Source organism: Mycteria americana, chromosome 13 (genome assembly GCF_035582795.1).
Source record: "Mycteria americana isolate JAX WOST 10 ecotype Jacksonville Zoo and Gardens chromosome 13, USCA_MyAme_1.0, whole genome shotgun sequence".
NCBI lineage: Eukaryota > Metazoa > Chordata > Aves > Ciconiiformes > Ciconiidae > Mycteria > Mycteria americana.
In genome coordinates this window covers 6,695,601-6,719,920 of record NC_134377.1, presented here as the reverse complement: position 1 = coordinate 6,719,920, position 24,320 = coordinate 6,695,601, and the positions used below count along the sequence as shown (strand labels likewise).

The 24,320-nt window shown below is 40.7% G+C and overlaps 1 protein-coding gene across 10 annotated transcripts in view; it reads right to left on the bottom strand.

Moving 5' to 3' along the window:
* The window catches only part of DEPDC5 (DEP domain containing 5, GATOR1 subcomplex subunit), a 50,054-nt gene that overhangs the window by 3,078 nt on the left and 22,656 nt on the right, over positions 1-24,320 (bottom strand). For 5 of the 10 annotated variants that reach the window (XM_075516196.1, XM_075516194.1, XM_075516197.1 and 2 more), the window contains 16 exons: positions 21,235-21,300; positions 19,725-19,881; positions 18,384-18,544; positions 17,190-17,307; positions 16,848-17,015; positions 15,751-15,970; positions 14,721-14,854; positions 13,762-13,870; positions 10,846-10,908; positions 9,078-9,229; positions 8,223-8,300; positions 7,650-7,782; positions 6,677-6,785; positions 6,152-6,376; positions 2,038-2,207; positions 914-1,085 (listed from right to left, as the gene is read on the bottom strand). In XM_075516196.1, coding sequence (XP_075372311.1) covers positions 914-1,085; positions 2,038-2,207; positions 6,152-6,376; positions 6,677-6,785; positions 7,650-7,782; positions 8,223-8,300; positions 9,078-9,229; positions 10,846-10,908; positions 13,762-13,870; positions 14,721-14,854; positions 15,751-15,970; positions 16,848-17,015; positions 17,190-17,307; positions 18,384-18,544; positions 19,725-19,881; positions 21,235-21,300 — 2,235 coding nt within the window. Of the gene's footprint in view, positions 1-913; positions 1,086-2,037; positions 2,208-5,794; positions 5,874-6,151; positions 6,377-6,676; positions 6,786-7,649; positions 7,783-8,222; positions 8,301-9,077; positions 9,230-10,845; positions 10,909-13,761; positions 13,871-14,720; positions 14,855-15,750; positions 15,971-16,847; positions 17,016-17,189; positions 17,308-18,383; positions 18,545-19,724; positions 19,882-21,234; positions 21,301-24,320 lie in introns of those variants that run through there. The other 5 variants (XM_075516200.1, XM_075516201.1, XM_075516198.1 and 2 more) reach the window with 4 other exon arrangements.

The following is a 24,320-nucleotide window of genomic DNA, read 5'->3' as shown; positions in this document are numbered from 1 at the left end:
CCAGTAGCAGATTCATCCCTGAATTTAGCTTTTGTGTCTCTCAAGATGAAGGAGAGGAACGTAATGGGGTGTGTGGGAGGGGGAAGGAAGGAGAGTGGGCTGCTGTGTGTCACCACAGAGGGCTCTGAAAATACTTAGTTTAAAGTCAGTGGGGCTACAGTGACCTCACAACATATGGATTTGTCACTGATTGTTTCACATTTATACCTAGACACTGGGTCAAGGGTTAATGAAAATAAAGAAAACTATCATCTTTACTATTCTAAAACAGAGCCCTTCTCACGATACAATTTTGCCTCCCTCTGCATGGGGACAGATATCTCTGATCTTTGAGCTTCCACCTGAGACTTACCACAACAGCATCACTCAAAAGGGCGAGGTCACACTGCCGAAAAGGAGATTGCAGTTTCTAGCTCTTAATCTCATGTGCAAACACTCTTACTGTGAATGTAACCATGGCAACAAAAAAAAGCGGATGGCAGTCGTGCAAGCCTAATCTCACTGAGGGGAAGAATAAACAAATGCAGGATACAAATGCAGAGCAGCCGTGGGCAGGGTCTACCAGCAAAACAGACTCTTACAGTAGAACATCATGTCAAACAGAATAACTACTTGATATAGGCTCTATAAGGGTATGCAACATTATGGCAACAAAGATCACTGGGGTGACCACCTTTCCTGTGCCTTCGTACTTCTTGCTACCAACTTCATACGCTGTTGCATGCTGATTAGCCTGCCAGCACAGCTTCCTCCGAGCACCACCTTCCTGAGAGTGGCTGCTGAAATGTAAAAACAGGCCCTTCAAACAGCTAATGCATGTCTGGTAAATGAGGTTCGTCATGTCAGCTACATGCCAGAAGGGACCTGCCTGTAGAAAAGTACACCAAGGGGTAAAACAAAGAACATTTCTTACCATCAAACAAATGCTCACTACCCTCCTTCAACAAGCAGCTAACATTGAGTGGGATGAACAACTGAGCTCGAAGTGGGTCCCCGTATAAGTAACTGGGCAACGCAAATGGGCCTTCCAAGACTGGAACTAGCAAGAAACCACAGGACGTGGCTTTCCGATGCCAACCCTGAACCTGAGAAAAGATTCAAACAATGAATCATACGACATATGTCAGATATATGAAGAAGAGCACTTATGTGCATAGGAGCAACTCATTCCCCGAGAATAGATCAGACATGCTCAATTCTCCACAGGCTCAGCTTGCTTTGCATGGCAAGCACAGAAGCGTCCTTGTAAGCAAAGCAGTACAAGCACAAGACATCAGGCTTTCCTTTTTTAAGTGCCACATCAATCAGAAAGCACTTTAAAATAGGACATTTTTCAGGAACTGATTCAGCCTACTTATCATCAGTGGCTAAGCACTGCTGCTTTACTGGAACAGTGCAATAGATTTTAAATAAAAGCAAAAACAATCACCTAGTGCTATCTGGCTGGGTGGGGTAAAACCTGGTATTAAATAGTTTGAGTTTTACAGAAGCTACAAAAGGGAAAACAAAAAAATCTAAAAATTAAAAAGTGGCAAAAACCACTTGCATTTTCAATTCAAAATTTTTTCAGCAAGTTAAAAAAATGCTAAAAAGCATTGCTGAACAGGAAGAACACATTGCCTGGAAGAGTCCTGTCATGAAAGCAATTCCACTGAGATTTAAAGTTTTCAGGTTTGGGGATATAAGGAATGCAATGTGAAATAGATTCTTTTCCAAAGACCCAGCTCAGGACTTAAGATTTGCCTAAGGGGGACTTAAATTTATCACGTTGACCTGTACTGATCTCTGCATACTGTGCATGAAACCCACTAAAAGCAGAACACTATCCTGCAGACAGAATGACTATAGATAGCACGATAAATGATGATCAGATGCAACAATGCTAACAACCACCAGTAAAATTACTTATGGAAATAAGGGCGGATCCAACCCACTGCCTCTCTCCTAATACTTCACATGACAGTGTCCCCAGTAGTATAAGGGATACAGAGACCACACGGGCATTGCTGCGGCCACCCAGAACACAAGGACTCTTACCATCTCAAAAAGAACAGCTGCAGTCACTGCCATCCAGTGTAACTTGATTTCAAAGGCAGCATTCAGGGAGAAATTGCCATGGTAATAACAACTGCACCACTCCAAACGGTCAGTGCGGTTATTCACATCCACATCAAGCGTCACTGTCCGTTGCTCAGGCACTGTGGCAGCTACGCAGCCAAGGAATAGGGGTATGTTTAAAAGATGCATTAAACAGAGGGTGGGAGACAGGATGAAGAGAACAGAAGAAACAAGACAAGCTATTTGACATTAATTTGTCCTCCCACTCCTCCCCAAATATTTTTGGGCTAGCAGAATAGTCCCAGAATGCTGCTTATCCAGATCACAAAAGACAAACAACCTGAAGTATTACTCATATCAGGGGTCTGTGCCACAGAACTACCTCCCCAAGCAGTCAAAAGATGTTTCAGCTGCAATAAGGAGACAGAACCAAGAATCAAGCAGCTAATCAATAAGCGACTGGTGCCATAATTAAATAAGGCTAGACAACATCAGCTCCTTCACACCCAAGACATTCCAAATTGGTTTTAATATTTCTATATGCCCCCACCAGAAATCACAACAGGGTGCTGTTACGCAGGGCAGGAGCATTCCAGGACTTTCCACAGCTAAAGGAGATTAGAAGTTAAACTTCTTGTTTCTTTAAGCCCATATGAATATCCCACATTACCGCAACTGCTAAAACTGCACATCCAACACTTTTTGTAAAAGCATGAAAACTCAGCCAAGACTCATGCAGCAGCGTTACGATCACTGCAATACCTTCTGTTGCTTTGCAGTAAGTGCTGGGATAGTGCCCAAGATCCAGCTCCCTTTGTGTCCTACACCCCAGCATCCCAGTGAAAGAAAATCTCAGATATCAGGCAAGAGAGGAAGAGAAGCACAGAAAGTGAAAGTGACTTGGCTGGTATCATACCGCAGACTGCGATGCCAGGGATAGAACGCAGATCTCCTGACTTTGAGACCAAAGTCCTGCTATGAACCACATTGTCACTTTCAACTTTTCTTTAGGCAAATACATAATTTAACATTTCTATAACATTAAAAATTGATACAATACAAAGGGCTGCAATACTACTATTGAAAAACCTTTGCCCTTTTTTTTATTGCATACATAGGGGATGGATATTGTTATGTCTTGCTTAAGTAGAGAAGGATGTGCACCCTTTTATATGGTCAGCTTTTAAATGACCTTAATTTAATGGCTTAATGGTGTTTAAAAAAATGGTTGAAGTTCTTCCTCAAGGTAGATGGAAAGTTCCCACCTTCACTTCTACTGCAAGTTAGCTGGAGACAGTTTTCAAGGTTATAAGAAAATCCTTTATATTGTTATTACTGCAGCTTAGGAACAGAAAAAAAAAAAAAGAAAAAAAAGAAAAATGGAAGAACATCACCCAGTTTTGTTTTGTAAATAAGATCCATTTTTGTCTTTAGGAAATATATAATCTGCAATTTCTGAGTTGGTCTGGTATTGTCAGACAGACCAACATCTTGTGATTTTCTTTTTCTTGCTCCTTTTCAGTGGAATATCACTGTGAATGCAATGCTTGTGGTTAGAAGGTTATGGTGCCAGTTTTGTAACGAAGTATGTTGGAAATCAACATCCCAAAAGCTGTGAAGCGAAAGCAGCTCAGTCAGGTAGATGTTGGTCATTAGCTAAGAGGTCAGTGATAACACCACAGTCCAGTGTCCCAAACTAGCACACGGTGAAGAATGAGCTCCCTGCTCCCTTAGACCGTTCCTTTTTCCAGATAATTCAGACTCCATTAGGGCTGGAGCTTCTCTCTCCACCTTGCCTGCAGCTGTAATTCACAGGCAAAGCAACAGGAACACAGTCCAACCAGGTGAGCTAATCAAAAGGGCCTTAAAAACTCATGAGAAATATCCATGTGTCTGAATTCAGAAGCTTCAGATTAAAACCAACTTAATTTTAATAGAAAAAACTCTGGCTTCCGTAGAACTGATTTTAACAGGACTCACCTGTTTCCCAATTGTCTTGTACCCATTGAGTATTTAACTAATGATTTATTGAGTAAATCGGAGAGGAGCAGGCAGGTTATTCTCCAGTCACAGACTACACTACATACATGACTACAATTGCTAGTGCATGCATTGCTATAAATCAAAAGGGACAAGATTAGGTATATCACAGGTCAGACTTCCACCGGGAAGGGAAAGGGGACAATCACTGGGCAAGTCATAGGGCAATTGGGAGGGATAAAGATTTGAGATACATGGAGCTTGTTCCCGAGCTCCCAATGCTTGCATGCAATTTTACGTCACAGCCTGACATTTAGGGAAGGTGGGGAGGGGAAGAAATAAAAACCACAACCAAATCAAAGCCAAGAGAGGAACAAATGAAGTCACGTGGACCAGAGGTCATCTGGATTTAGTAAAGCTCCTTGCCTCTGATGAACTGGTAAAGTTTTTTTTGGAATACTGTTTAGAAGAGGGACAGCACAGAAACACCAGTTAAACCAGTTCCTATGTCAGAAAAAAGTTCCACACTGGATTTTTCTCCAAGAAACTATTATTCCTGGAATAACCAAGACTGCATGTGAGCAATCTGGAGGCATTTTTCATTCATCCAAGGACTGGAAATTAGTTAAATAGCAGAATGGACATAATTCCGACTGAAATGAAAAAGGAGGGCTACACAGGTGTGTAACTACATCACATGCTGAGGGAATACACTCTTTTCCTGGCTGGCGTTAAAGAAAGGTAAGAGGGGCACTAAAGCACCCTTCTTTCTTCGCCATTTCCCCAGGCACAAGCTTACTGAGTCTCAGGCTTCTCATCTCACAAAAGAGGACAGACATAGAAAAGTGAAGTGGTTTTCTTGGGCTAAATAGTGAGTAAGAGATCAAAGCAGGAACAGGATCTGGCCCAAGCGCCTCCAGCCTTCACAATACTTTCGTGCCAGCCTACGTTCAGGCTTCAGCTCTGGCTGATCATTGAGCTAATAAGGTTGGATACTAGCCAAGGCAACAGATTTATCGTGTGACAGGGAAAAATATCCTGCATATGTTGGCTTCAGGGAATTAACCATTAGTTCAGACTTCCTATCCTTAACACTTTCCCATTTCTGATGCTGTTCCTCTTCAAACAAGGCTTTCAGAAATACACAAGGATTACTGTAACTTCAGGTTTAAGAGATACTACAGCAGCAGTAAGTCACTTCTCTTCAGAAGGTCAAATATACAAAACAGAAGAACAGCAGTATTTTCTTTTTATCCGTAATTGATAAGCCTTTAAAAGATGCATCTAAATAAAGCTGAAGTTGCAGTTCCATAGCAATGATTTTTCTCATAATTTTAAACAGGGAAAGAGGAACAAAAGCAAGTGACTCAGGCTGGCCTGGAAATGCAACAAAAAGCTGACAAAGCAACACGGTCAATCATGCAGCCAGCATGTTTCACGGGCTGTTAGTGGTAGTCAGTGTTATACTTCACACGCTACGGAACTTTCGATATTATAATGGTATCTTGCCCAACAGCAAGATCTTCCATACACAAACCCTACTGCCTCCACACTGCAGGGATCATTTGTAGCTGGGCTTCCCAGACTTTAATATAAGGAGGCTGGCTATACATGGTTCAGATTAGCTGAGAAGCCTCCAGCACATCACAGAAAACTTCTAACACATCTGGATCTCACTGTGGCTTTTGCCATTAAGAAGCAATTAGACATGTCATTTTAAGTACCCTTTGGTTGCTCTGCTGTTCTCACAACTTACCCCTCCATGCTCATCACAGGTTGTGAAGAGTCTCTCTGGATCCACAAGGAGACAAAGTCAGTATTTTCCTCTCTGAATTCTAGAGGATAGCATGGGGGGGAGGCTCAGGAACAAGGAATATTTAAAGAATACTTCTTACTGTATTCCAGTAGTCAGAAGCAAAAATTGCCTGCTCAGCCAGTGAAACACACCTCCAGCATATGAGAACAAGTCCACGTGCAAGACACATGTAAGGCCAGCATGAAATTTGCAGCTTTGTTGCTGGTCCACGTGAGATCATACCCTTGGTTGGCTGCTCTTCCCCTTTCAAACTATCCCCTTGAACTTCCCCAGCTGTCACCTGTGCTGTGAATCTACCTAATAGTGCAGCTGCCTGGCTCCGTCCTCCGAAACTGCGGCTAAAGGAACTGTGCCTACTTGCATAGGAGGCTGGGCGGCTGGGCAGCCAGGGCAGGAAAAACGCGGGGATTTCCGAGTGCAGGAGCTCTTCTGCCACAAACGCCACCTCAAACCATTTCCTCTGGAAGGCGGAGAAGTCATCCATAGCAGCTGTGTGCCACATAGCAGGCTGCTGCATGCCCACTGAACAAAAAGCAAGGGGAAGGACAGATCGCAGTTAGAAACAAGTATTCGAGAGCAAGAAAGAGACAGAGTTCTTTCTGAAAAAGGGGAAGAAAAAAATAGGTTATGTTGTCTGCAATTCCTTTTTTTTTTTTTTTTTTTCCCAAAAACAAAAAGTCTGAGTTTCTTTGACTCTCTTTAGAGCAGTGGTTTTGGTTGCTCCCAAAGTGCATTTCTGCTGCAGCACCCGTAAGAATCAAGTACAGTTAGTGATTATGCAAAGGGATAATGAGGAAAGTCTTGTAATAACACAATGCTGACCTCGGTCCGGTTCTTTGTCCACAACAATCTTGTAAAAATAAAAGCCATAAATAAAGGTTCGTAAAGCTTCTCCAGATGCATGGACAATAAGCTGCTCCTCTAGCATTTTCTGAACAAAAAAAGAGAACAGAGCAAACACGACAAAAAAAGGAGAAGTCACTCTTCCAGTTACATAAAAAGGTTGCTAGAGAACATTAGGAAATTATTTTTTTTTTCTTGACATCTTTTTGTCCAGATACATGCCTAACAAGAATATCAGCAATGTTATCTCTTGATATTCAGTAAAAGTAGCAAGTCCTTATCTCCCTGAGAAATTGTGTTCGACCTTTCCGCAGACGTCTGCCTTCCTCCCTTACCCTGCTCTGGTTTTATAGATGGATTTATAGGAAGGTAAGAGTTTGGAAACATTCTAGGTTCTCCGTTAATTGATATGGGATCTCAGCAGAGGAATGAACTCCAAAACATTTCCAACCTTCTGCCCCTGACACAGTTTGATAGGTAAGAAAAAAAAATTTCATGAACACAAGCAGTGTATCTTGCATAAAGTGTGTGTACTTCAGCATCCATAAAAATGAGGTCATATGCTGTTTTTATTACAATTTCATTAACTAATTATCAGAAGAAAAACCAAAACTAAACCCAAAACCAAATCACTGTAGTGCCTCTTAATTCTAACACAATGGAGAGTTCTTGATAACTGCTAGCTAATTGGAGGTTATACACAGAACTGTCATCATATATAAGTGGAAAAAGTAATATATATTACTACTGAAGAACATGTTGCCGTTTTGTGTTAAGGAATCCGAAAAATGTCATCATTATCTCATTCTGCTGAACACTGTTTTCAATACTTATCAATAAGAGAATTTTAATAAGAAACAGAAATTATTGCTATGCTTTCCTCTACAATTCTACTTTATTCACAGAGTGAGGTATTTCTGGCCCTCCATATACCCCTTGATAGTTCTCTTACCTGCATTATGTCAATCGCCATGGCTTGGGTTTGCACACCTTCCACATTATTCACCAGCCAGTGTACAACTTCTGCACTGATGAAACAGTATGGAGAGAGGCCCTTCTGTTCAGAGAGCAGCTGGATCCCTGTGCTGAATCACAGCAAGTCACACATGTTAACATGGACTGGCTGATAGTTCTTTTAAGTTACAAAGACAAAAATCACTGCTGGGGAAAAAAAAAAAACGGGGGATAAAGATACAGGACAAAAAACACACAAGGCCCCCAGGGTGATGTATCATTAGCTTCTGATAACAAAATGAAGAGCTGACACTGACAGCACTTTAGTGTCTTACTGAGAATTCTTGCTTTGACAAGGTTTCTGGGATTCTAATAATTGAAGTCTCTGCAGCAATGCTCGTACCTCAATTTCTATAAAATTCCTTACTGGAGAGATTGGAACTGAATAACAAAAGGGAGCTTAAAACTCTTCCACAGCTGACATGGGGCTCTCCTTTGAGTGACTCCGTGCCTCACATCCTCTTACAAAACATCTAGACAGACGTTAAGCATATGTATATTAAAAACTTACGTGGGGTGTTTCATGGCTTCGAGAATCTCTATCAAGGTGGAGGAGGAAGTCAGAGTGCTTGCTGAACACTGCTGAGAGCTGGGAAGTAAACAGAAGCATTTTCAAAAATCAAGGAAGCTGTCAGCCAGATTTGTTGAAATATGTACATTTAAGAAAAATGCTATCTCTTCTCTTCCCAACAATGACTTTGCCACATTTATTTCCTTTCCATCTCAAGAAGGACAACTAAAAGCATCAGACCTGTATTTTCCCGCTGAGGCCATCAGGTCATTGCTATATTGACCCAATGCACATTACATTACATACAGCCATACTCAGGAGCAACTGAGAGCAAGCATTTTGAGGTTGGCTTTTTTTTACTGTAATATACAACTGCAGGAAACAGGTGCTAATATAGTTTATTTTTAATGTTGCTTCCTCCCCGGTGTCTCGCCTCCAGGTTAGAATCTCTTGGATTTCATCAACCTACTCGATCCAATTAGACCTGCAGGGCCCCCCCTTTGCTAGAACAGACAGAAGACTGATGTCAATTCAAAGCCTGGTTTTCTGCTAACAGATTTAAGAAATGGAATTTCTTCGTTCTTAATTTCTTGAAGAATGAAGGTTTTTTGTGGGTGGGGAAATCAGGCCTTGTGTTCATTTAATTCCGGAAAACTGGGTTGCAAGGCTTATTTTACTACCACTCTTTCTGCACGTGGAAATGCTTCAGTAAGGTCTTGTGACAAGCGCCTTCTAGTGCTGACAGACACAGCACATCTTGTTCTCAGGTTCCTGTTTAAGTGCCCATTCCCTGACACCAGAAAGGGGAATGTGACTGAACAGAACTGCAGTATAGCACTGCTGTGCTTTTCTTACCTGCCCTCTGCAGCACCAGCTGTGGTATATCCTTGGTCTGCAACATTCTGGGAACTTCCCAAGGTCTGTGTGTTGCCCCTATCAGGTAACTGCCCCGTGTTTATCAACGTGTTGCCATCTGAGGTTGCAGGAACCGACTGATCTATAGAGACCTGCAAGGAGTAAACACAGCAACAGGAGTAAACATGGCAACATCTTTATGAAATTTATGATGTAATCCGTTTCCCATTTTCTCCCCTCCCCACATCATCTGTACCTCAGCTCAAGTTAGTTAACAACAAGCAATACTATAAGGCAAGCACAAGCATACACAGAAAGGATAAATACAGCCTTACTTTTGTCATCACTACAGAGCTACCGACAAACACGAAATTCAGACCCCAGTAAAGATGATGATCACCAACCCAGCAACAAGTGTGTTAAGAGAACTACTGGCAAACCAGTAACACCAGTCCCAACCTGACATTTTCAGCTTGAGTGAATAACTGTGATTATAAACATGCAATGGACAGAACAGGAAACTTAATCACTACAGGAAAGTAGTAAGCAGTTAGAAAAAATAGTTTCAACTAACTCTCAGACAAAAATATGTAAACGCATCACACGGAATTCAGGTTTCATAATGCACAAAATCAGCTCATCTTCCTTCCTTTCTTAGGGTAGTATCAGGAGGCTGGTTGGCACCCACCCACACCTATGTCACCAAGACAACAAGAACACTTTCCTCCCGCAGGAACACTTGCAGTATTCCAACGGTAGACTGAATAGTTCACAAAATTAACATAAAATCATTTCAGAGAGAACATGAATGCTGAAAGATTCAGCAAAGTACAGGCTGTAATTGCCATCTGTCATTAACACGTATGGTTTAGGAAAGGCATGTTATATAAAAGCTAGAGAGGTGGGGGAGAGGAACATGAACAGCAGAGTAACTCAGTAACTCAAGCTGGTGTAAATATGAGGGCTGATCTGCCATGATGAATCCACAGCACATGCACAGCTAAAAATCACAAAGCTGGTAGTTTGACTTAGGTCTGATAGCCAGACCAGAGTCCTTTATTTATGCCATTTCTCACATCCCAAAGATCTCTCACTCTGCAATGGCAGATGCCCCTTTTTGGGCAGCCAAAAACAACAGATGCTCCAACGTGGAATCTCCAGTCCCTACAGCCAGCTAAATCCACTCTCCCTCCTCAGAGCTCACTTCAACGAGCAGTATTTTCTATGGACACACTGTGTTATTGCTAACTCCTAACTGGTGTTAAGTGTACAAACAACTTCTGTCACGATGACTCTTTTGAACCAAGACGACACCAATATTTTCAGCCCTCAGTTGTTTAAGAATCCAAGGACACAATTTGACTTGGATCTCCCCTGAGCCACCTGTCAGTCAAATACCACAGAAGAAATTTAGCCAAGAACGAGATGAGTAAGCTGTTGCCATTTTGTTTAGCAAGGGAAGATGGAAAACAAGTACTTACTGAAACACAAAAAGAGAAGCTTCAGTAGTTGACAAGACAGTATTGCAAAGGACAGTAAGGCAGGGCACATTAACATCCAAAGCACATCACAAACATTGAATGGTGGAAGGAAATAGTTGCATCCACCATCACCAGCCACTTTGTCCTGCTAATGCTGCACGTCTCCCTCTCAACGAGCAGATCTGGAAACTAACAGAGGTTCCCCACGTGGCAAGCTCAGGACAACAAATGCTCTCCATCACCTCAGTCCAAAAGCCAGAGATGACAAGACCCCATTCAAAACTAACCTGTGAGTAGAAGGTTGAAGCTGTACGTGGGCTGCGAACAAAATCCATAAAGAAGGCCCCATCCTGAAGGCATCAGAGGAAGTAGGCCAATTAATGGCAACAGCAGCAGGAACAAGGAGTTGAAGAAAAGCAAATACAAGGTTGTGCAAGTATGAAATGACCACAGAGAGAAAGTATGAGGAGAATGCAAATCCCAAACAGACCCAGAATGTCAGATGCAGCAGAACGCAGAGCATCAGGACTTACTCACAAACATACCCTTACTTTCTCTCTCTGTAACAAGACATTGCTCTTCCTTAGCACAGATGCTTTTCCAATGTTTTGAAAACCACACTGATCAGAAGCCAATTGAAACTGCAGCCTTCCCTCCACACTTCACAGGAGAAAGACTTGAGGTCTAAAGTACAGGGGTTTCCATCCCAAATGCAAAGCTGAATAGCGATACAGAAACCTGTAGAACTGCATGAGTAATGACAAATATCCAAAGAACAGCTTTTTTTGCTAGTCTGTCAGTCATTCAAATGATAAAGAGCGAGAGGCAAAGCAGCTCTTTTCAGGAAGCACACTCTTCGTCTCAAATGCAGGTCTGGTATGGTGCAAAGGAAAGGGAAGAAAAATTCATCGAGATCTTTCCAACACTGTGTTTAATACTTCATGCAACATTAAACAGACACTGCCTGTGCTACATTCCCCACCTACTTGCAAACCCTGGATGAATTTATCCCCGGCTGCTATTCAAAGATGTGTCAAGATTCTCTTTTCACATAAGACAATGCAGTGGAACTCAACTAAATTTTCATTCCCTATTTGCAACTCTTTATTCTGTTCCCTAGGCAAAATATTTTGTCTAGTCTGCAATTAAGATGATGCTTACCCTGGTATGTACATATAAAACATTTTCTGGAAAGAATCAATGCCAGGGTTACATGGCTGGCAATTTACACAGTGCAGAAGCAGAGCCAAGCACCCTGTACCCATAAGGGCAAAGACTTCCCAAACAGATTATGCATCAAGCTAACTCACTGTGTTAAAATCATACTGTATTGCCCAATAACTGGCTGAAGTGACTTGTCAGTTCTACTCTGAAACAGAGTGAAGGTGGAGCCAGTGGCTCAGTTTTGTTTTGGAATAATTCCAGCACTGAATAGCATCCTAGAAAAGCACTTGCTCCCTTGGCTGCTGACAATGCACACAGCTGTGACAATTTGTCAGTACTTTGGCTGCAAGTCTCCGGACAGGCAATAGACATACCCATGCTGGTGAGCCCTAAAGGGGTTGTGTTGTCCTGGAAACATGAGGCACACACTTGCTGATGTTTCCAAGTGAGCAAAGTTGCCCGATAAGGCTATCTGTCCATCGGCACCTTTCCAAAAGTGTGAGCCATCAATTTGGAGATTCCAATTGCTTCTCTCCCAGTCCCTATGTGTAAATATCTATAGGATTGCTTACTACTGTAGTGTGAAAGGCTTTCCAATTGATAACGCACTCTTCCAGATTCTCCAGTTAGCCCTCCAGAGAGGCTTTTGAACACAGTTACTTTTAAAATTACACAAGATCACATTTGCTAATTAGCATTTGCTGGTAGCACAAAGTCTGCTACTTTGTTTCCAACACACTAGCGTGCCATTGCTAAGGAAGCCAATTTTGCCTTTTTCTCTCTGCCGCGCAGAACGACTGGACACAACATTGTTCTGTCCTGTGTCCTACGTGGAATTTTCACCAGTTTTACTGGTAGAAAGAGATATTTACAATTTCTGTATTTGAAGAGGGAAGTTTGATGAAGTTGATTTTCCAAAACGGTAGAAGAAGAGAATGCAAAGCCTGAACTATGATCTAGAAGTTTGCAAACATGCCTCAAGTCAATTTCTGCACCTACTTTTTCCAAGCCTAGCATGATCTGTTCCAGAATCTCACCTGTGTTTTGGAAACACTCTCATTCTACAAATAGGTGTCTATTACTAAGATGATTGCAGTTACTCTGTCACTTCCTAGCAATATCCAGGTCTCCAGAATAACACACTTGTCCCTGGTGGTAGCAGAAAAGGGTGGATGTCGAAACACTAGATGCTATGAGAAAAATACTGAAAGAGATGGTTAAGTTGATAGTGGGGAATCTGAGAACTTTTTCTTTGCAATACTTCAACTGTTGAACCCGAAGACAGGTCACACTTAACTGTTGTATCTTGGTTCAGTTCCTTGTTCCTTCTGCTGAAAGACCTTCATGCCAGAATACAGAAAAATAATCAGGTATTTCTAGTTGGACTTGGAGGTGGAGTTTCTTCTCTCCTGGCACTCACAGGACAGTTGGCGAAGGCTGAAGGATAGCACAGTCTTTTCTTTAAGTGTCTGAAGAGAGCTCCAGGAAGACAGTTTTCTCCAGCCTGGAGTCCAGCCAGTGAAGGAATGACATCTAAATCAATACTCAGGAACACATCCTCTCCTCCTCTTAAGCAGATGCAAGTGACTGGAGTTCCTGCTGTTAAAATTCCACTGAATCTTCACAGTCACAGTCTAGAGCTTGATTTTGTTCTTAAAGACAGCCTTCATATAGATGCAGACAGCACTGTACTACTAAACCTAAAAATCAAACCCTGACTGAAATTAAATGTGCTACCGGAAAAGGAAATGGACTAATTAACAAATATCACTTAAATTAGCAAAACACACTGAGATAGCATCCCAGGGATTCCATCTCATTGTCAGCATGTTAAAGAATTGAAGGATGGTTGTGCGCCAACCTCTTTTATGTCCTTGCACGCAAAGGCTTAAGGGCATCCCTGGTACAGGACCAGTCCTTGCTGAATTAGAGAGTAAGTTGTGGTATGATGTAGCCATGTGCTTAGAGAAATGATCTTCTATTATTTGAGAAATTCTTATGTAAAAACAGTAGCTAAAGAAAGATCAGAAAGTCTTTACCTTACGAGGGCTGTCCATATAGGTGGGTGTGATAGCAATGCTCCCACTCTCCGAAGGCTGCCCAGAGCTCTTCCCAGAAAGCATTGCTGCTTGCTGCTCCCCCAGTGTCCTAAAACAAAAGGAAGGAACCCAGAGCTTGTTCAAACATACTCTGTGTCAGCTTCCACCTGAGGAAACTGTTGCAGAGGGGTACTACTGTATTTTCAGACATTTGCTTTCCCACACTGAAGCACAGAGTCAATCCAATGTTCTGTAAGTACTTTTCACCCCACATAAACAACATGGACCCTTGAACCTACTCAGTTTTATTATGCATGCGTAATACTACCTATTAAAAAATACTAAAATCTCTTACATATTTAACAGCAACAATGTTTTAAATTGTGTTTATAGCGTATCTGGTATTAGTACTCTGAGTTTCTTTGAACCATTCTAGATCAATACAGAAAAAGAACCTCAGAAGTTTCACAGGTATTTTAATAGATGTTGTAAGTGCAAACAAGCTATTTTCTTTAGCTTATATTTGTTACCCAATCTTTATATTGAGACTACTCTACTGCTGTGGTATACTTGCGTACTCTTATGTCCCAGTTAAGCTCTTCTTATGTGTACAGCTCAACTGTACTGGCAAATTACAAATAGATGACAAATCTGATGTGTAACAGACTGAGATGCTACTTAAAATGATGCTCCTTCTAAATTACCGGACATTCACTTCTCTAGTCTCCATGTTCCTTTCTAGTCTTTGGTATTCATTCTATTAATGGAAACATAATACAAGGAAGTCACCAGGAAAGCCCAGTATTTCCCCAGCACTGCCACAAGGATACTAAAGAAGCAGCATCCCACATCCCTTTTTTTAAAGGCAAAGTTCCCCCAATCTGCTTTAGCCAGCCCAGGTGGAATATATAGGAAGGATGTTCTAGTGCTCTTCACACAGCCTAGTTGTAGAGACTCACTTCTGACTGGCTTCCATCTGCAGCAGAGCTGAGAGTGCTGAGGTTCCTTTCTTCCCAATGGGAGGCCCAGACTGCTCCAGAGAGTGGGTGGGAATTGGACCAGCAATCTGCAAGCCTTTCATGGCAGACCCTTTCTAACAAAGTGAAAATGAAAGCACAGAATTAGTCAAGCTAGGCTTAACTAGTAAGCAAGTTGCGTCTTACAACATCTTGCGTCAGCAGGCCTTTATTAAGTACACTTTAAAAAGGGAGTTAAACCATAGGTACATAAGAAATGGAACAGCCTAGTGTCTTGTATGGATGCTATTCTCAGAATAAAATGGATGTTGTTCTGGAAAAGGTGGATTTGCTCTGAAATAAATTACCCCATTCAGTGTGTGAATTGGAAAAGAATTTGATACACACTAACCAGTTTCTCATCACCCTCCTGAAACTACCGTTCACCAGGAATTCACCCATATGGCTCTCTTTTCACAATACTTTTCCTAAGTCTGCAGCACACAGCCAGCCCAGCTAGAAGTTACCAGCTTAACTACCTCACAGATCCCTTCTTATCAATTATCTGCATCACAAGGTGCAATAATGTGTCCAGGCTAACCGTATCTACAGCACAAAGCAATGCACATTTCCAAAGAGGTGGCATCAGGCTTGTGGTAAGAGAAGACCAGCTGAGGAAAAAAACAGAGCACCAACAGGCTAAGGCATGGCTACGCTATGCAGAAAAGCTTGGCTTCTCATTGAGTGAGCTAACTGTTCTGATTCTGCTTCCAGCCACAGTGGCATGGGATACCCATTCCAGGTAATTTTAATTAGTTCAAGAATAGCAAGGTGTTAACAAGGCCATCCTATATGAAATCTGAAATAGTACGTCGGTCAGCACTGTACTTTATGTATGCATTACCCACACATACACACACATATACCCCCCAAACTTGCTTGGGATTGTCTCGGAATCTCTCTGCTAATGCTTCATTAGATGGTTCAGATAAAACTCAAACTCAGCTTCTCACCCAACTAAAAGCTGACTCACTCGAATCATTCGATCAGATCGATGGCGTCGGCGAATGCGGTTCAAACCCTCCACAAAGCGAATGAATCCATCTAGGAGCTGCCACTCCTCCTCATCAGACCGGGGCCTGTCACCATACACATCACAGTGCACTTCTCCTTCCATAATGCGCTTTGTGGCACTGATGCAGGCAGGCAGAAGCAGAAAGCGGGTCCTCCAAAATTTCAGTGACTCAATAAGGCTGAAGGAACATGGAAGACAGGACAGAGTTCAGCACAGTTTCCTATAAAGGATTTTACAGTAAGTAAATGTGAGTGAGTGAGTATAGTGACAATCTCATTCTGCTACCCCTGAGTGAGAAAGCAGATATGCAAAGGAATGCTCAGCAATATGAGTATCACTGGGAAGTATTAAAACATTTATATGCAGAAGAGAAAACAAGGCTATCTTCAGAGTAATTGTATCATAGAGATATATTTTCTTTTCTGTAAAAGATAGGCTACAAAGGCTTTTTCTCTAAAAATAAGCAAAGAAAAAGGAATTTTAAGGGTACACATTAGAGTAGGAGGCATTTTGATTGAGAACTGAAAAGAGACAAAGATAAAGAAAGACTGGTTTTATTGAGAGAAGATATCAAAAAGGGTATTGATACTAGTGGAGATATTCTACATTGCTAAGAAGCCCTGCTCTACATAGCTTAGGAGTAAGACTATAGTCAAGCTAAGCCTAGGAATCAAGCAAGCCACCAGTTTCAAACTAAATGGAAGTTTTGAGTCAGATCCAGAAATGAGTAAGAAGCCAAGAAAAGCATCTGTGTGATACAAAATGCCATCATATTTCTTTGCACATTCATTTGCATTGTAGCAGAGGAAAAAAAAATAGTTCATGCTGAATTTTGTGATCAAGACTCTCTATCAAAGATCAGATAATGCAACAGCAACACAGAGTAAGATTCCTACAAGGCAACACCTGCTAGCACCATACAAGTGAAAGCAGGCCAGTTACTCTCCCCGGAGTACTGAGCATTTGTGGGCTGAGCTTGTTGAAAAAATTTTAGGTCAAAAAGGAAAAGAGGCAACTAGGACACAGAACAGTCTGGATGGAAAAGGAGATCTCGCCTGAAATCCTCAGAGCCAGCAGAGCAGATATACTGATCCAAGTAATTCCACTTGTACTCTTCTAGTCTCTCATGGGAAAATTCTACCCAGCAAGAGACAAATTCAGAGTCAGAGTGTGAGGGGCACAAGCTGTAAGTGTAGTTTATCTGAGCAGATTCGTATGGATACCTAAAATAGAAAATGCAAACATTAATCTCAGCATCATCAATAGCAGTGCTTCTCTTTCTTCTCCTAAAGAGAAATAAGGTCCTACAGTATGTTCTTTCAAGCAAGTACAGGCAGCTGGAAAAGCATGTTCATCTGAACATTGATAGCTAACTGCTCAACCAGAGAGATACTCACTTTGGCAGGTATCGAGTCACAGTAATTATTTTGTCTTTTAATGTTACTTTGTGGAAAGTACGGCCCATACTCAGCCAGTACTGATCTTCTTCCTCAGGTCGATTTCTTGATACAAGACCTAATTGTAAAAAGCAAAACACAACCCCTTTCAGCTTACTGCAATAGTCAGAACTTTGTCAACAAACTGTGCCTATAGAAAGAGACTCCAGAACTGGGCTTCCAAACTCAAGACAAACTAAAAGCGATCTTTCAGGCCACCTTTTTAAGGAACATATGCACAATGAGCCTTCTGTTCTTACAGTTAAGATTTGCTACTATCATAACTGAAGAAGAAGGGCATTCACAATTCATACACCACCAATACAGACCTTCTCTAGTCAGGACAACTAGAGAACAGACAATACGAAGTGTTGAGAAACTGGTGGGTATGACAGTAAAGCTGGGCTCCACTTTTGCTTCCTTTCTGTGCTTCATTCCTGGAACTAACCAGTTAAGCTCGGCACTTTACCAAAGGAGCCTCGCTGCTCATTCCCAAACCAGTGAATAACATCCATATCCTGTTCATGTGTATTCCCTGCTCTATGAACACTGTATCACGCTGACTTGTCTAGAGAATATCCAGGAAAAAGTCAGAAGTTGAACAGTAAGTCAGATTCTCTCAAAGGAACATAATACCCTCTTAACCCCCTCCAGTCCTCTGGGGTTTAATTAGGTTTAGCTGACTCATGGTTTCAGGATAATGAAGCTTTACCTGTCTACCCAGGACCTTCACAGATATTTTAGAGTTAGGAAACTGCTTCTAGATACATACATTTGGGAGCTTTGGGTCTGCCTTCTTCTAGAGATGTGCCTGTCCTGCAATCACCATTTGAACTGTGTTTAAGATGTATTCACCCAAACAGCACTCAAGCCATATTTCATTTGGGTTCATCATCATGAATATGAGGCAAGTTTCTTATTACAGGTCAGAAATCCTGCACCTGTCCCTTCATGGTTGAGCTGTTTGTGCTGCCCCAGATCAGGCTCTCTCCCAGCAAAGATTTTCATATAACAACAACAACAACAACAAAAAAAAAAGAAAGAAAAAAAGAACAGAGGGGTTCAATGAGCATCTATGCCTGATTCATAGAGACACTGGGATTGGCAGAAGGAGAGAAAGACAAAAGACTGAATTGTCAATACAAAGTTACTCACCTCGACTGTAAAGGGGACTGCTGCTGAGCGGGGGTGGGACAGTTGTGGCTGGTTTCTGTGGTTTGGATTGCACAATAATTTGATAGCCTTGCATGAGACGCTGACAAATAAACTCCTCAAACACCTGTTGGGCTGTCATCTGCACTCCTTCCTCATCTCTCCTGAACACAAAGGTTAAGGAGACTAGAATAAGGAAGCTGACCACACACCTATTCTTAGCTCTGCGTTTCCTAATTGAGGATTTATGCCTGCACTGGGGTCTGTGCAAGTGGAGCCCTCTGCCTGTGAAAACCAACTTGCAGGAACAGGAGAGAAAAATGGGTACCTTTCTATTTTAAACTGGTGATGATTAGCTGGCTGGCAATACTTATTAATGCCTTTGAAAGCAGTTTTGCAACTAGTAACAAATTTGCTTACAACAGTTGTTAAACTTCCAATAAATTCACCAATGATCACTTTTACAGCATTTTGCAGAGAATCCCAGTGCAGTTTGCAAATTTTCAGCAGAGCTCAGAACTGCAAGTGTGCAGGCAATGCTCCACCCTCTCCCACAGCGGGAAGTCTAGAGCAGAAAGAGATTAAAAGACACATCACTATGGCATCTTACTACAACTACTTCTGCTCTGAACTTCGCCTTCCTGCTATAAGGGACATTTGACATTTCTTTTAGGTGTTTCTTCATTAATCTTGCTATTTCCTATGTATTTCAATCATCCTGACTAATATTTTTATTTTGTTCCCATAAAGCAGCAACATGAACAGGTCTTTCTGATGTCTTACAAGTTGTGGAAAGTTTGGAAAATGTTTAAGAAGATGAGACAGCTTCAGAAAAAAACCAAACCAACCCTATTAAAGAACAGTTACCAGAGACCTCCAAGACAAGCCGAGAAGTTCTATTTATCCCACTAACACTATTTTCCACCAAGATTCTTTAAACTAAATATCCCTGAAAGTGAGGATAAGCATCTTAAACACTGTGCGTACACATGCATTTGCTCATTTAGTGTTTCCAAAATACTTGCCAGAAAATAAGATCAACAAAGATGATACCTTGAGGTTGATTTTTTTGATTGAAGCACAACAGAACAAGGAGAGATATAAAATTTTGTACGCAAACGATTTCTAACATAAAATCTACAGAACACAATACTATCAGATGGTAACATCAGAAAAGGTGCAAAGTTACCACTGAAAAGAGAGAAATCTAAGTATTCTGCTGCTAACTATGTTAGCAATTCATCTTTTTCTTGTACAGTCTCCAAAGTGTTCCTCTTCCATCAACTGCACCTTAAGCACTTTGATTCAATGCAAGTTACTTTACAGAGGAGGTGCTGGCCAAACCTGTCAATGTCAGCTTCTGGGAGGAGATCATAGCAACCCTCAGTGTAATCATTCTGCAGGCTCTGACGGTCAGGGAAGTAGTCCGTGGTAAGAGGGAGACATGCCGGAGTAGTGAGAGATTTCCAGTCCACTCCAACTGTACAACAGAAGCCTGGCACTACGGGGGGAGCAGACAGCGTCAGAACTGCCTCGTTGTATCATTGGGGGAGCAGACAATGGGGGCACATATGGTCACCCATGAAAAAACAGGGTGCAGGGGAAGATGAAAGAAATGTGTGAAGAGGAAAGTTAGAAAGAATGAGGGACAAAAACAGAGTTGGCATAAAGTCAACAGGGACAAAAAGGGGGTGGAATGGGAAGGGAAAAGGAAAGTAGGACAGGAAGAAGGGAGGGAGAGAAAGAGACAGAGTTTGTTAAACAATGCAGTGCACATGCTAATTCAATCCCATCATGCAAATGGCATTCAAAGTTAATACATTTAATTTTCTGTTGATTGAAAGCTAGAGCTGACATAGCCACCGCTCTTCCAAAATTACAGCAAGTCAGGTGCAGTTACTCATTATTAATAAAACACATCAACATTCCAAGTCTGAACAAGAAAATCAGACCAGCTTTGCATCCTAGACAACCGCAGAAGGAGCTGGGAATGAGGACAGAAAGAATGACAGACCAGTCTCTTTCTGGAATAGTACAACAGCAGAAAAGGGAGTATTTCTACAGTTATAAAAACAGAAGACAGATCCAGAGGGGTGGGAAGACCAGAAAAATAGTAACTTGGAAAGCAATCCTTCCCCACACCCTTTCCTAGAGTTATGTTGCAGTTTTGAGATTACAGAGATCTAGAACTAGACATTAAAAAGCAAAAGCTAAATTGTATCAGTTCATCAGTTCACTACTGCACTACATTCTAACCTGCCTAAAACCATCTATATCAAGGCATTTGGCCAACTATTAATTCTTAACTTCTTGTCACAGAGATCTTACAGACAGAAAGTTACTTTACTAAAAATGTTAACATTAATGGCAGGAACACTGCACAAGAAAGTAATACAGGACAGACCGCTATAAAGAAAATGTTTTCTTAAGCAGTCACACACTTGTTTCTGTATTAGATTAAGACAGATATTTCTCAGTAAACAGTACCAAATCCAGAAACTGACTGTACTACTTCTGCTTCAATTAGCTGGTGACAAGCAAACTTTTCATATTGAGAGGCAGGTTAGGAGTTCAGCAGCTTTAGCTTTTTGCATAATAGTGTCTGGTAAGGAAAGAATTTCAGATGTAATACAACAACCAGTTTCACATATTCTTAAGAGATACAGAACTGCAATCACAGACACACACACAGTACAGGGAGATCCTGCAGGGCAAAATAAACTACTGCCAAAAGCCAAGCAGGTTCTTCAGTTGCTTGCCTATCACCTCCTGATGCCTCTATATATCTACATGCCCTTTCCCTCCCTACCTTCCCACCTATGCAAACTCTTTTCTAAACCTTTCTCCTGCTTACTTGGATCTGGAGAGTTAGAGACAGCATCTTCCAAGGAATCCTTGTTCTGAGTTTTGAGGTTCATCCCTACAAGAAAAAAAAAAAAAAAAAGTATTTTATTTTAAGCAATTATGCACTTCACTTTCATTTCAAATAAAAATAAATCAAAAGCATGCAAATGTTTTAAGAATTCAGCATTTCTCTCTTCGGAAAGAACACAGGGTTCTGCACAACAGAAAGATACACAAAGCCAACTAATGAGAAAAAAAAAAAAAAAGACATCTTGGATGAAATTTGAACATTTCATTAGAAGTGTTCAGTAGCTAAAAACAAGCAAAAACAACCTCCCCAAAATGGTGAAACACATCATGAAAAGTAGACGCCATAAAAAAGAAAATAACAAAAAAAGAAGAGTCACCTGTAATCATTTAGCTTGCTAATATCAAGGTCTCAGCAGCTAAGTAATTTTAAATACATTCAGTACCCAAAACCAGAATCTTTTTTATTTGTTTTCTTGTTTTATGAATGAGGGATAAGTTAAGAGGAAGAATTTCATAAAACACAGCAGCAGCAAGAAAGGAAATTATAACAGACTTTCACCTGGTGGGAGAACCCATATATAAGATAATTAGAATCTAAGACTCTAAAGAGTCTAAGTAATTTATGAAAATCATGATACAGATTTACTCCAATTCCAACATTTTTAGGCATAAACTAACAGTACGCATTTTACTTCTCTGACAGGGGACAGGGAGGAAACAAAACAAACAGTTATCTTCTTGATTTAGCAAATACAAACTACCTTTTTATCCCTTGCTAGGCTAAAAATTTGAAAAGTATTAGTTAAGCCTTCAGTGCCCCTAAATAGGTCCAATATATTAATTATAGACTGTTTAAAACTACCATGTTCTGAAAAGGCAGTAACTTCCATTATGTTTCAACCTGTAAGATATACCTTGGCCCATACTTCAGTAAGAAAAAATAGTAAGGAAGTCTTTATTCATTGTGAAAGGAGATAAAATGATAGCTATTGAAAACATGCTCAGTTTTTGAGCAAGATTCAGTTTATTCAGTTTATACTAACCTAAATAAAGACTAATAAGGGACTTAAGACTAATGAAAATTTATATTTCAGTTTTGATTAGGACTTAAGACACTATGATTTTTCTCACTGTCAAATGGATTTGTTCTAAGTAGCCTATTAACCTGGAAAACAGATACTAAAACTACAGCTCAGTGAACACTAAGCCAACATGATGCTATGGTACCCCTTGACCAGTTCTTCCTAGTCCCCATTTAACATCTGTCTGCTGCATTAGCATCAATATTTGTGTAGTTACAGTGAAACAATCCATACAGCAAAGAAAAACCCCAGTTACTCTTCATTTGGATCAGTTCCCTGAGCTGGTTCACCATGTAGCTGTATAAACAGCTGTTGTGGCACATGAGAGGAAATGAGTAGCTAAGGAGACAAGAAAAATTGCTGGCTTAAAAGGCATTTATCAAAATACAAATTTCAGGATGCCTCCAGATATTTAAAAGGAGCCATTTTTATAAAAGTAGCTTATGTAGATTTATCCAGGAAATTGATATCAACATCATAGCTGTTACTCTAAATATCATTTACTAACAGAAAGGATGGTTATCTGCTTTCATGATGATGCCAGTAAAGTAGTAGAACTGGCTCAAATCGGCATTCACCTTTCACCAACTCCGCTGATGCCATCTGCCATCTAGTTAGGGAATTGCAATAAGATTTATCTGCTCTGAACTATCATATACCATCTGCTGGACAAGAGAGACAGCATACTGAATGTCAATGTAAATAGGCAGGCTAATTTTTCACTGTGAAGCCCATGTTGCAGCAAAACATGCTGTGGGCAGCAGAGGAGAACCAGACTCACTGAGAAATCACATTTTTGGAAATAAAAAAAGCCTGTTTTATTTCATAGGTGACTCAAACCATAAGGGAGAAATATAAGTCACTTGAGTCACAGTGTGGCAGCTACAGATGGCTGAGGGCGTTTAGTCAGGGAAGGTGCTCATAACAACTTTCACAGAGACAGACACAGATTAACTTCCACCACATACATGATTTATATCCAATCTACAGACACAAAAGACTTCCATAAAATGCAAGCATGTTTATTGCCAGGATATGCTCTGCATCTACATTGTGCAAATTGTATCCAGCAGCTGAAATGCAGTTTAGCAATTGTGAGAACAAACAAAGTCTATTGGGAAGGCAGGAAAAAAAAAAGTAAAGAAAATGAAATGTGTTCAGATGAATTCCACAGAAGGAAACAACAGAACAAAGTCACCTTTAATGTGACTACATGAACACAAGACAAGAGACACACAAGAAAATTAAGTCTGCTAACTTCTTTATGGCTCTTCAAGGTACGAGCATAGGGGAAAACAATTGTTTTCATCCAAATGTAATTCAGAAGGGTGATTTTTTTTTTAAAATAATCTTTAAATTTACTTTGAAAAAAGAACAGAAGTCTTGAATACTGTAGTCCAAAAGATCAATTTTTTTTTTCCATGTGCCTATCTAAAAAGCACGTCCATAAAATCAGAAGGTAGGTTGCAAAAAGCACACAACACAACAAAATGCTTAGTGTGGCATGTTGTTCCGCTTACAGGATTCAAAAGAAATGTTGAGAATTTCCACTAATTCAGGTGTCTGGGCAAGGTAAGAAAGACAGTGCTAATCTTCAACTGTAAGTACAGACATGTGTCTTCTCTCAAAAATGTGATGAAATATTTTGAGCTGTGTGAATAACATTTAGTAAAAGCAGCACCATGTTCAAAGTGCTTAAAATCTGGAGAAAGTGCATTTGTAGATAAGGACAGGAAATGCCAGAACTTACCATGCAAAAGAAACCTGCTTTTTTACAGCTTCTCTCAAAACCTAGATATGACCAAACTTTATTCCTTCCATCAGCTTGTATATGTAAAATATATATATTCAAACAAGTTTCTTAATCCAAAGGGTGACACCTTAAGGCAATCCCACCCAGAAAAAAAAAGTTTGGAGCAACACCAGGGCATATTTAGTTATTTTTTGCATCTGGACGTCAGTGCTTTGTTATTATGGAATTAAG